At 39.9% G+C, this 13,707-nt stretch overlaps 1 protein-coding gene across 2 annotated transcripts in view; it reads right to left on the bottom strand.

The window, feature by feature from the left end:
* Positions 1-549: 549 nt before the first annotated feature.
* akap12b (A kinase (PRKA) anchor protein 12b) overlaps positions 550-13,707 on the bottom strand; it is a 65,123-nt gene continuing 51,965 nt past the window's right edge. For both annotated transcript variants that reach the window (XM_069178695.1, XM_069178697.1), the window contains 2 exons: positions 4,701-12,155; positions 550-2,656 (listed from right to left, as the gene is read on the bottom strand). In XM_069178695.1, coding sequence (XP_069034796.1) covers positions 4,705-12,155 — 7,451 coding nt within the window. In that variant the 3' untranslated portion in view covers positions 550-2,656; positions 4,701-4,704. The remainder of the gene's footprint in view (positions 2,657-4,700; positions 12,156-13,707) is intronic.

Below are 13,707 nucleotides of genomic sequence, written 5' to 3'. Positions count from 1 at the left end.
CACAAAACAGGCCACAAAATATTTGTGAATAGTGAATATGCTTGATAGATAGTCATTTCCTCCAAAATCCTATTCAGGTTGTTAAAATAGGACTTTGCAATGGATTTGTAATTAGTGCAATAGCTTGCTTACAAAGCTAATGCAAAGTTTCAAATAATATTTCTGTGCATCTCATTGGCAGCACTTAACCAGAATAAATTTCACTGTAAGGACACAGTTCATGATGAACTGCAAATACTTGATTAATCATTCACAAGTCCAAATGATCAGCAATTCAGTGGTAAAATGAATACCCCTGTATTATGCCCCTGATCAAATTCTTATTAATGTGTGGCCACTATTTTAAAGCATTTTAGAATAATGTGGCTTTTTTGCATATTAGTCCCAGAATGCTAGAAAAAACTAGCAATGAGAGATTTCAACATTCTATGTCTATGTAAATGTTCAGTGACGCAAAATACTAATACTAATAAGTGTGGAATAAGAACATATTGTGTTTTGCTCAGTTAGACCACTTAGAATGAACAAAGCTCCATTCACTGCCAAAGGCATTTTTTAAAGCTAGCTTTATTTAAATGAAATTTAGACAAGAATTTGTAATCATATTATTAACAGCTTTTGGAACTATAAAAGGCAGAATTAAATTCATGCTACTGTTACAAGTTTCTTTTTCAGAAGTTGTTATTACAATATGATTTAAGGTACATAGGTATACAATTTGTACAAATGTTACGAAGTTCACATTCAGGTTGTGTTATAAAAAGCACAAGGAGACTAATGCATGTTACCAATCTCTGCAGCTGACAGAGGCTATCCAAACACGTTGTAAGCTCATGCCCAATTACTAACGCAGAGATGAGAGCTGCCCTCTTTTTTGTGTGCCATAGCAACATTTATTTTTTTACTTTCTTATTGTTACTCTTGGAATTGTGTCAAAAGAAATAACTGTCAAAGGTATCTTGCATAACTGGTTCTTCTTAATGGTTTGAGATTTAATATATAAACATATTTGGTAATATCACAGTGGCTCAGTGTTCTTCTGCACACAAAGTGTCGTCCAACACTTTCATTCCCACAGAGCTGTCGACACAAATCACACCTTACAAATCTGGCGTCATGTATACTTAAGTAGTACAATACAATGTGTACTGTCCATCTGGCATAATTGTAAATAAAGCTTAAAAAATGCTTAAAAATAACAGATTAAAATGATGGGTAAGGAAAGAGCCATAGTCAAATAATTTGCAATGATTCATACTCTTGTTCCTCCATCTCTTGTTTTTATACCACAGAAATTTAACAACCTATACCAGCTGTTACCAGGAGAGGGTACAATAGGACTACTTTTTTCTCTGTGGTGATGTGAAAGTGGAGTAAATGTTTAACTGCTTAAGAGATTTTTTAAACAACTTTAACACACAGCTCAGCAATAACATTCAATTTCCATACATAATTCTCATATTTTCTCAACCACAGTGATTGCCAGTGTGTAGTGTGGGAATAACGAGATCATATACACTACAGAAACCATCAGGGCTACATCTGCTCTCAGAAAAACACATTTTGGTCCTCTACACCTCGAACTCCAGTCTCTATTGAACAAATTAGCATTTGCATGTGTTGCATGTTTAGTCAGATATATTTGTACATGCTTTATAGTTGTTGGTAAGGAACTAGAGCTGTGTTTACAACAGGAAAATCAAGGCGATACAACTTTAAAAAGAATGTATATATATATATTTCCCCTCACATGAGCATAAGATTTAGATGCTTTTATCTTTTTTCATCTCTCAAAGACAGACATCAAAAAGCTTTTGGATTTTGCGATAGCTAGTTGAAGGTATTTTGCTCTGTTTCACAGTGGCAGGCAGTAACACTTTTAATTACTTATAGTCTATAGGAAACATTACAACATTAACAGCAGTAACTGAAATTGCAGTTGCAGCATAAACAATATACCCCACATTTCTTTTCTTTATCCCCGCTTCACATCTTAAATGTCTCAGTCACAATAAAATGTCAAGTCAAACACCTGTCAAGAAAGCAATGTTCAGAGACTTAACAGGATTTGAACCCATTCAAAACTAAACATTGGAAGCGTACCTGTACCATGCCATTGTAATCTCCCCAGTAGCCTGAAGTGACAGGACATTATAATGACAACTATTGTTCTGTGACCAAAACGTCATATAAATACAAAAAAGTGGCTGGAGGAAGCAGGACAGAGTGTGTGTGGGAGGGGGGAGTGAGTTTACATCTGATATAAATACAATATACAAGGACATACTCTCCAGTTCTGAGACACACAGGTTGAGTTCTTCCTAAAGGACAGTAAAAGGCCTCCCGGGACATAATACCGGTAGTGGAAGGTCATCAAGTCAGCACACAGACATCACATTAAGTACAAGCTCATCTGGGTAAAAGCATTGAAACTTGTTAGGTCAAAGCAGAGGAGAATTGTGGGTAAGCTCCTGGAGGCAGTCCAGGGTTGTCTTGGTGACAGGAACGATGCCACAGAAGAGTAGGTTGAGATGTCCTTCTGTCACTCGCTCTTGGTTCAGAGCGCACCCTTGTAATCGCAGGACACCTTAAGGTATTCTTTTCCCCATTTTCAATTTTGTCTTCTCGGAACAGATTCCTTTCTTTCTGTATGAGCCTGTGAAGAAAACAAATATATTCAGGAGGGAAGAATAAGTAAAAAGTGTTTGTTGTATTAAAGCTAAGCTCTTTACAAACCATTTGTTCACCATTTTTGGGACCATCAAAGTAATAAAAAAGTTTAGCAAAAAAAAACAAAAAAAAGGTTTATTTGGACGTATTTTTATGTTTAAATACATAAGTACCCAGTTATGAGTTTTGATTATCATAATACCAAATACGTATTTAGCAACATAAAGTAATGTATGTGCATCCATTTTTAATCTAGAAAAATGCTAGTTCATGAAAGCATGAAGATTTAATCTAAATTCAAGATGATGAAAGCATCCTTTTACTATGTCTAAAAACAGTTTTCTTGTCTTAAAAGTTTAAGAATTGGGAGGTGACATCTTTGGTTAATATTAAAAATCCTTTGCACTGGCAGGATGATGAGAATTCTTGGAAAATGAGACATAATGCTGAATCATTCTTCCATTCATGAAGCGGTACCTCGGTTTAATCTAGTGCACCACAGACCCTGCTTTCAAGCATTCTTATTACAGTGTCGAAAAGTACTTGCCCACTGAGGTGTGGCCAGCATAGAGGACGTTAGACAGTAAACTGCTGCTGTCTTCCAGGGCTGCTGCAGTGCTGCATTATTGCTCATTAAACATTCAGCTGGGTTCCTCCCTCTCTGTCTACAAGCTGGTGCCAGATTCAGATGTTAAGCTGGCCTTTGGTGGACTCCCCAGAGAAATAAGTATGAATTAAGATCCACACTCATCATTTAAGAAGTTTACAGTAACAGCACTCAAGATAGGAGATATACTAGGACTTTATGGTTGATACATTCTTCTATCATTCTTAAAAATACAATCTTCCATTTTTGGGAGTACATACTTTTCATTTTTAATTATACAAACATTGGCTTTAAATATTTTGTTCATGTAAGCCTAGTACAACAAAATAAACCCCAGTTCATCAATATACTGTACTGTTCTCAGCATACTGCACCTCCTGATGTCTTTTAACACCTGTTCTTTTAACTTGCTTGACAACACATTACATGGTGTTTCTGTAAATAATTTGTGGTGAATCTGTCAGCAAAAGCTCATCTGCCCCAGCACCGGCTCCTTTTCGGCTCTACTGCTCAAAGCGGGCGAAAACTACTGCATTCTTGCTTTGAAATCGAAGGGCTCTCGGCAACTCAGGTTTCGGACAAAAGCTTTTTCATTTCCCAGCCAACAAATCCTCCTCATAAAAGTCGAGTGATGTTTAAAAGCGATATGGGAAGATTTGCCTGATTGGCTGATGAAAGTAGGCCGACAATAACAACTGCCCAAGATGTCAGTTAGCTCATTTCTCAAACCCTACTGTCGAGACCAGCCTTTTGAAATGGCTTCTGTTTGAAAAACAGACTAGATGTTTTGATATATTTTTATTCATTCTTTTGTTTCAAAGAACTGCATTATGAATATGCAACATATCACAAAAATAAAAAAAACTCTGGAAGGCCAGGTGTCCAAACTCTTTGTATGTTGTTTTTGAAGGACATAAATACAAAGGTTTAGAAATGCAATCATACATATCTTCACGTACATGTTAATCAAAAGTTTAGGCCATGCTTCCGATCAGTTGCTAGGAATAAAAATAATACAAACCATAAAAAACTAAACTAAAAGTAGTAAATCTACATGAGCTATGCTACCTCATAGCTAATGTTGCTGAATAAACCAGCTGAATCAGATCACTTTTGATGTGGTTCCATGAACGTAATTTGGGCAATACCTGACTTTCAAATTAATTTTAAATGTTGGGTTCTGGCAGGGATTCTCTTCTCTGAATTTACAGCCAACTTTCTCTAAAATACATTTTTTAGATGACCCCTTATTTTTCTGAGGATTGAATTCAATATTTGCAGTTAAAAGCAAAAGTAAAATATCAGTGGGAGGAAGATTGCTTGAATGTGCTATATAAAGATAGCGTTTATGTTCACACAATAGAATACTTACTCCTTTCTCTTTTTTACAGCATTTTCAAATTAACTTCTAAGAAGAACATACCAGTTCATGAAGCTGCTGTATGCTCTGAAGACACCTGCTCTGTTTCCTTCTCAGCTTCCTGGGTTATTTCAGTTTCTAACTCCTCCTTTGGCTCATCCTGTTTGACTTCAGTCTTCTCACTCGTCTCTGCTTGGATCTGAACATCTTCTACAACATCCACTGTGCTCTGTTCACTCTCTGAAGACAGCATCTGATCTTGTACGACATCAGCCTTAGACACAGTCTCTCCATCTACCAGAACTGTTGACCGAGTCTCCTCTATAGCTTCTGTTGGGCTTTCTGTTACCTCCTTTGACACAGATTCTGTCTGAACACTTTCTAAAGTTGCCTTCTGACATATGTCATCTTCCCGTGCTGTCTCCAGGCTTTTTGCATCTTCTACTAAATCTTTCTGGGCCTGTAATTCTTCCTTGATTTCTGTCTGACATGACAAATCTTCAACTGCCGACACATCACATTGTAAGGTTTTTTGGCCCTGTGCATCTATACTTGCATCATGGCTTACACCACTTGTTGAATCCTTTTCAATTTGTTTATCCTTCACCACTGGTGGATCAATTTCTGTATCTTCTACCAGTTTCTCAGTTTTCACATCTGTTTTAGCAACATCCTGCTGCACGTCATCTTTCACTGGTAATTCTTCTGTTTTATTATCAACAGCCCCGGCTGTCTCAATTTGCACCTCTTCCACAATTTCTTTCTGGCTCTCTTCTGTTATGGCTTGATTCTGGATTGCCACAGCTTCCGTTTCATCTGTCTGGATTTGTGCATTTCCTGCCTGTTGTTTATAGCTTTCAGAGTCTACTACAGTTTCCTGTACATTTTCTGTTTCATTATCTATGCTCAGTTTGTCTTTCATTACTTGCTCTTGGCTTACTGTACTTTCTATTGGGCTCTGTAAATCCACTGCTTCTGCCGATTGGTTTTGAACATCAACAACTTCTGGTTTCTCTTGTAAGGCTTCTTTGTCTGTGTTCTCACTCTTTACATCAGGTTTTTTTTCTTGTTTTGGGATATCTTCCTTCATTTCTACCTGGCCTAGTGCATCTTTCACCATTGTTTCCTGACTTTGAACATCTGTGATGGATGTTTCATGTTGCACCTCTTCTGAAACTGGTTGCTGACTCTTTTCTTCTACTTTGTTGTCCTGACTAAAAGTAACATCCACCACTTCTTTCTGGCTTTTTGAAACCTTAGATACCTGTGTTTCAGTTTGGGCACCTTGTACATCTTCGTCAACTTCTTGTTGAGCCTTTCCATCTTCAAAGACTTTTTCTTGGGCTTCCTCTTCTCTCTTTACTTCCTCCTGCTTTTGTAAAATATCCTCACTTTCTGCCTTTCTCTGAGAATCTTCCTCCAGTAATGTCGGCATCTCAGCTTGCTCTTTCTCTTCCTGACACTCCGACTTCTCTGCAGTGCAGCTTTCTTTTTCCACAGACTTTGTCTGAATTGCTTCACATTCTGCATCTTCCTCTGTCTTGTGTTCTTTTACAACATCATTTTCTTCTTGACTACCATCTTCTAAGCACTCTACCTGCTCTGTCACTTCCTGGACAATCACTTCCTCTACTTCCTGTCTCATCACATTTCCTCCTTGGATCTCCACAACTTCTTCCTGCATTTTCACTTCTGTCTCCTGGCTTTTCATTTCTGCAATCTCCACTGTAATCTTTTCACTTTTAACTTCAGCATCAACATCCTGACACTTTTCTTCCAGCAGTGTGCTTTCTGTCTCTTTAGATTTTTGTATTTCTTCTGCACTACCAGCCGTCAAATGTTCTGTCTCTGGAATAGCTGATATCTGTAATTCCTCTGGCACTTCAACACCCTCTGATTTTTCATTGTCTTCCTCTGTTATTTCTTTTTTTGTAACGGCTGCTTGTTCAGCTGTTTCTGTTTTCTGTTCTCCTTCTCCATCTTTATCTTCAAATGCCTTTTCTCCAGAAATCTCTGAGTCTTCCTTAGCATTTGTTTCTGCTGTTGATTCAGAAACAAGTTCTGTTTCTGTTTCAACCAGAGTGTCTTCTGGTAATTTCTCATCTTCTGCTTCTGCTGGTGGTACTTCAGTTTCTTCACAAACAGAAATGATTTCAGCAGCAGGCTGTGGCTCAGATATTTTTTCCAATTCTGTGATATCACTGGTAGATGATGACTCTTCCGTAGTGATTTGCTCTTTTTCCTTGTGGTCTCTGGCAACAGCGATATCGCATTGAGATTCACTCACCTTCTCTGTAAGGTTTTCAACAACATTTTGGATAATCTGCTGCACAATCATCGTGCTCTGCTTTTCAATAACAATTGTTTCAATCACACGTTCATGCATTTCCACCTGCTCACATGTTACATCTCCTGTTTCTCCTTGCTTTTCACAAACACCTGTCTCATCTTCATTGTCAGATTTCTCAGGAACACTAAAAAGTTGAGCTCCTAGTTCTGACTTTTCATCCTTCTCCTCAGCAAGGCTGCCAGTAACAGCTCCAATTGCTGCCTCAACCAGTAGAGTTGCAGCCTCATCAATTGTATGCTGATCCTGAAACGGGGTTTCCTGCTGATCTTTAAATTTGACTGAACTCACTCTTTCTCTTAAAACTAAATCTTCTGTTTTCACCTCTGCTACTTCAGATTTTATGGTTTTGCATGGGGGTTTAAGAATACCAACAGTCTCCTTAACCACTGGAGCTTCAATAGCAGGTGCTGATACAGCAAATGGAGCCTCCTTTGTCTCTGAGCTCTCGGAAGTTAGTGCTTCAGGCATTGAGGCAACTACTTCCTGTGCTGCACATTGAATAACATTTTCTACTGGTACTTGAAGGTCTGCAAGGCCCTTAACCTCTTTGAATTCTTGCACTCTTTCTTCTTCTATAACTGATGTTTCAGTTACCTCTACAGACGAAGCGCAGATAAGCTCCTCCACTTTTTGAACTGCTGGAACTTCAGGTTCAACAGCAGGTGCTGATACAGCAAATGGAACCTCCTTCATCTCTGAGCTCTCAGAAGTTGGTGCTTCAGGTATTGAGGCAACTACTTCCTGTGCTGCACATTGAATGACGTCTTCTATTGGTACTTGAAGGTCTGCAAGGTCTTTAACCTCTTTGAATTCTTGCACTCTTTCTTCTTCTATAACTGATGTTTCAGTTACCTCTACAGACGAAGCGCAGATAAGTTCCTCTTCTTTTTGAACTGCTGGAACTTCAGGTTCAACAGCAGGTGCTGATACAGCAAATGGAACCTCCTTCATCTCTGAGCTCTCAGAAGTTGGTGCTTCAGGTATTGAGGCAACTACTTCCTGTGCTGCACATTGAATGACGTCTTCTATTGGTACTTGAAGGTCTGCAAGGTCTTTAACCTCTTTGAATTCTTGCACTCTTTCTTCTTCTATAACTGATGTTTCAGTTACCTCTACAGACGAAGCGCAGATTAGTTCCTCTTCTTTTTGAACTGCTGGAACTTCAGGTTCAACAGCAGGTGCTGATACAGCAAATGGAACCTCCTTCATCTCTGAGCTCTCAGAAGTTGGTGCTTCAGGTATTGAGGCAACTACTTCCTGTGCTGCACATTGAATGACGTCTTCTATTGGTACTTGAAGGTCTGCAAGGTCTTGAACCTCTTTGAATTCTTGCACTCTTTCTTCTTCTATAACTGATGTTTCAGTTACCTCTACAGACGAAGCACAGATAAGCTCCTCTACTTTTTGAACTGCTGGAACTTCAGGTTCAACAGCAGGTGCTGATACAGCAAATGAAGCCTCCTTCATCTCTGAGCTCTCAGAAGTTGGTGCTTCAGGTATTGAGGCAACTACTTCCTGTGCTGCACATTGAATGACTTCGTCTGCTGGTACTTCAAGGTCTGCAAGGTCTTTAACCTCTTTGAATTCTTGCAGTTTTTCTTCTACTGCAACCAATGTTTCAGTTACCTCTACAGGTGTAGTACAGATAAGCTCCTCGACTCTTTCTACTGCTGGACCTTCAGCAGGTTCAAGCTCGGGTGTAAGTTCTACTACCTCTTGATCCTCATGTTCACACTCATCTTGCTGTCCACTGACTGTGATTGGCTGAAGTGACTCTGGCTCTATAATTTCTTCTAATGTTCCTGCTTGTTCTCCACTTTCCTTTTCTGTTTCACTCTCCTTGGGAGCTTTGCATACTTCTTTCTGAAGTTCTGAATCTGTCTCTGTTTCCAAAGAGACCTTGCCTATCTCACCATCTTGTTGGGATGCTTTGTCTTCTTGGAGTTCTTTCTCTTCGACTCTCTCCCCTGTCTCAGCTTGTTGTTCCACTTCCTGATATTCAGTTTTGATGTCCTGTACTTCTGCATTACAAACCTCTTCCTCAACAGCCCCTGCTTCTTGAAACGTCTCTGTCTTTTCCTCAGCAACAACTTCCGTGGATATTGCTTCCATTACCAGAGTAATAACTTCAACTGTGGATTTTTGTAAATTTGTCTCCACTGCTTCTATTTCTTGAGTGGATAGGCCTGTGCATATTGCCACTGCTTCTGCTTCTTTTTGCATCACAATAGGATCTTCTTTTACAGCTGATGCCATCAAATGTGGGACAGTTACCACAACAGTTTCTTCTGGTTGCTCAGTAGTGTTAGTTACAGATAAGGCAATCGGCGTCAACTTTATGTTTTCTGCAACCTCTTGCAGAATTTTATCTGTTTGTTTCACTTCATAAACTCCAGGAACAGGAGTAGCGTCGCCAGACGTTCCTGGGGATTCGGTTAATCGGGAGACTGCTGAAACCATTTCTGTTGTCTCCTCGGCAAAGGACTCTTCAGGTGCTTGCTCGAGAGCTGTCACTGCCTCAGATGTCAACTCCATGATGTCTTGTGCTATTGTGTCATCTGGAGAAATGTGGTCTTCCACTTCAGTAGGAGATCTGGTTATAGTAGTCTCTTCTACTGCCACTTCTTCAGGGATATCACTAAGTGGCTGATGTTTACTTATGCTTTCTATTTGCTCCTGAATTATTTCTTCTGTGACTGTTGCAGAGATCCAGGACGGTGACCGTTCATCCATGTCAGGTATAGCTTTCTCCACAGATACTTGTATGTCTTGAATGTGTTGATCTGCAGAGGGTACTGTGTCTCCAGACTTTTCCAGCTCCGATAACTGTTGTGTTTCATGGGTGAATTCTAAAGGCTTGATCTCTACTGTCTGAGTCTCCTCTTGTTGCTCTGGCTTCACTTCAGCAGTTGCCTCTATCTTCACAGTAGCATCTATCTGTTCTGTATCATACTCTGACAGGGGGACTACAGCTGGTGTATCAGAGTCCTCCTCTGCTGATCCAACTGCTTTATCAGCCTCATCAGCTGGAGCCTGTTCTGGTTTTGCATCTGACCTCTTCTTTCTACGACCTGGAATTAATTTCTTTAAAGAAAATGTAGACTCCTCTTTTCCAGCTTCACTGTCAGAAGGTATTTGTTCAGTGGTAACTGCAGGAGATTCTTCGGGTTTGTCCTCTAGTTTGGCCTTCCTTCTTGGAGTGACAAGCCTTTTAAAGGATTCCCAGGTGGACACCCCCTCTCCGTCTGAGGGGCTCCCTGCCTGGTCTGGTGATGAAGCTAATTGTTCTTGGTCTGCCTCTTGAGAGCTTGCAATTGGAGACTCCACAGCTGCCTCTTTGTTTTTGGCAGATTCCTCTCCTAAATTCTGTGCTTCCTCTTCAATTTTAGGGGACTCGTCATCAGAGTCAGATGTCTTCCGAGCTCTCTTTTTGGATGATCCTACACAGATCAGAGCTTCCCAAGACACAGAAGTGTCAACTTTCTTTTTGGGCTCTTCAATACTGCGCTCCATTTTCTGTTCCTCTTCACTTGGTTTGGGTTCTTCTGGTTTCTCTGTTGATCCAGAGCTCTCCGTGGATGACATAGTTGCACTTTTAGGCTTTTCATTGGCATCGTCTTCTTTGTCACTTTCAGAAGGCCTTTTGACTCGTTTCTTTGGTGTCACAAGCTTTTTGAAGGAAGCCCAAGGTGTAATACCATCTCTCTTCCTCTCTCCATCAGAGGTAGCTCCATCTCCTTCAACGTCTGGCCCAGGGGTCTCTGCCTGGGCTTCCTCACCAATAAAACGTTCGGTAGATTCTTCAGGTGAGGAAGGTGAGCTATCACTTTTCTGTACCTCTGCAGATTCAGTTGATGACTGGATCTGTTCAATCACATTTTCACCAGATTCTGCCAATTTTGCCTCATTTTCTTTCTTTCCTTTCTGTTTCTTTCCAGAAAGTTTCTTTAAACCAGTCCCTGTGAACAGTTTTTTAAGGGGGCTACCTTGAACTTTAGCCTTTTCTTGTGAGGACAAAATCTCAGCTTCAGTGGTGACGGTCTCAGGCGTTTTAGCTGTGGGAGTGTCATCAGGACTAGGGTGCTCTGATTTCTGTTGCTCTTCAAGGGTATCTGGCACATGCTCTTCTGTAGTTTTTGATTCAGTGGTAGCTTCACTTTCTTGGGATTCTTCTTTCATAACCGGATGCTCTTCCACACTTTCAACTTCTTTTGTCACTTCAGTTGCCTCTTCTAGAACAGCATTTTGGAAATCTGATGGCTTCTCATCATCTTCTTGAGTTACCTTGGGTGCAACCTCAATTTCGACTTTGATCTCGTCCTCCTTTTGTTCTATTACAACAAGCGGTGCTGTCTCTGGCAGGGGACTGGTTTTGCTTTCCTCTTGCGCAAGAGGCTCTTCCTGCTGAGGTTCAGGGGCTGCCTCCTCAGGTCTATTCTCTTCCTCTTGTGCAGGAGCATCTTCTGTCTTTTCCTCTGATTCATGCTTTTCTTCCACAGTCACAAGAACCGCCTTTTCCTCAGCAGTCACTTCTTCTTCTTTGGTCTTTTTAAAGGGGGTCTTCTTTTTTAAACTGGAAAAGAGCCCCTGTGTAAAAAATCTCTTCAGAGGGGACTGAATCTCCTGGAGTGGGCTGGTTGGAGACTCTGCTGGTTTCTCCACCTCTTTCTCAGGTTTAACATCTTCACTTGGTTCAGTTTGTTGTGCTACCTTTTCGGTTGCATCCCCATTGACTTTTTCTGAAGGTGACTCTGTACCAGCAGGTTCATCAGCGGTTTTGGTAACTTCCTGCTCTTCTGGCACCTTTGCTTTAGCTTCTGTTTTGGATTCATCTCCTTTGGCATCCTCTGTGACATCCAAGCTTTTTTCTTCACCTTCCTCTTTCTTCACAGTCAGCAATTGCACAGGCTCCGTCTTTTCAGTCTTGTCTTTTTTCACAGTAAATTTGAAGCCCACAAACTTGAAAACCTTTTTAAATCCAACTTCACTGGCTTCATTTGCCTTTTCCTCTTTTGGTGTTTCCTCCTTTGGTGTAATATCATTTGCAGCTGGAGAATCCTGGTCTTCCTTCTCACCGTTCACCTGAGGTTCAGCTTCCTCTTGGAGGTCCTCCATCTTCTCAGGCTCTTCCTCTTTCTGAGACACAGCCGCAGAGTCACCCTGACCAACTGGAATAAAAAACAGGAAATGTATTTCAACAGGAGTCCATTTATTTGTATGTAAAAGTGTTAGGCTTGAGCCATCATGAGATTAATGGGGGTAAAATTTCTGGTTATTCCTATGTTTACATACAATTACAATTTTATAATAATTTAAGTAGGTAGCTGTGTCAGCATGCGTAGGGTGCAAAGGAACAAGTAAAGGTTTATTCCATGCTGAAAGGAGAAGATAAGCAACACAACATTTCTGCTGTGGAGCCTTCTTTGGGTGTGAAGACTTCACACCTGAAGAAGGCTCCACAGTTGAAACATTGTGTTTCTTTTCTTCTCTTTCCAGCATGAATAAAACATCCTGTTGTGATTGTGACTCAAAGTTGAATCATTTGCCAAGGAAGACATTTATTTTCAAAGAGTTGCATGTGTCTCAGGTGTATCAGCTTGTCCTGCCTTGTGTTAAAATATTCATGTTTTAAAGCAGTCAATAGTTTAACTGTGCCAAATCAGGAAGAGACATTTAGAAACAATGGCTGCATGTGTATTAACCAGAAGAATTCCCTTTACAATGCGAAGCCCAAACTATAGGTGATTTCAAACGATGAAGAGAAAATGTCTGGAATTCTCAGCATCTACTGTAGGGATGTAAATACACTGCACTCAGGCATTCTAACTTTATTCAGGTTCAGGTTCTGAATTTGTAGATATCCTAGATTTCCTGTAATGTCTTTTGCAGTTATTTTGATCACAGCACCAAAAATAGTTCCATTAATTGCCTAATGCAATATAACTTTACCATAATGCAATAAAATTGTATCTCTTGCATGGTACTAAACAGTACTGAGATCACTCAAATTTTCAGTGTCCATACTGACAGTAGAGAATTGCTTTCAAATATCCCATGCAATCTGTACAACCACATAAAATGTATAGTGGTAACTAAAAAAGTCTGTTTGTAAGGAAAAAAAAATATCTTTGTACTGTTGATAAACAAGAGAATTAAAAACATATTCTAACCCACAAAACACAGGTTCTCACAAAAAATTAAAAATGATCAAAGACCAATTTTATCTGAAACAATCATGCTCTGTGAATCCCTCTTAAAACCCAAAATGTACCCATTTCAACAGGAAGTACAAAATTAAAATCTCATCTTAACATAGTTACATACATTATTCTACTTTTATATTAAACTACTTGGAAAATAGCAATGGAAAATCTCAATTCATCACAGACTGCAAGAATATACCTTACAAAACCCCTGGGAGACATCATAAACATAAAGAACTGCTTTCTATCAAAGACCAGGAAAGCAAACAGAGTGCACTACATGGTACTTAAGGACATTAATAAAAAGTCACCCAGAGACTGGCCCACATCATTTACGATACAGTATGTTATAATGTATAATGTAATTCTGGAAAACGGTACCGGAGTGTTCGGGCCCAGACTACCAGACTCAGAGACAGTTTTTACCCCCACACTATCAAACTGTTAAATTCCCAGCCTCTCTCACTCTCATCTCACCTCACCTCTCACCTACGATCTGAACCTCACAGTGCCTTCT

This window comes from Lepisosteus oculatus, chromosome 2 (assembly GCF_040954835.1).
Source record: "Lepisosteus oculatus isolate fLepOcu1 chromosome 2, fLepOcu1.hap2, whole genome shotgun sequence".
In the NCBI taxonomy this organism is placed as follows: domain Eukaryota; kingdom Metazoa; phylum Chordata; class Actinopteri; order Semionotiformes; family Lepisosteidae; genus Lepisosteus; species Lepisosteus oculatus.
Note: the sequence above shows the minus strand (reverse complement) of the source record. Positions and strands in the feature narration are given on the sequence as shown.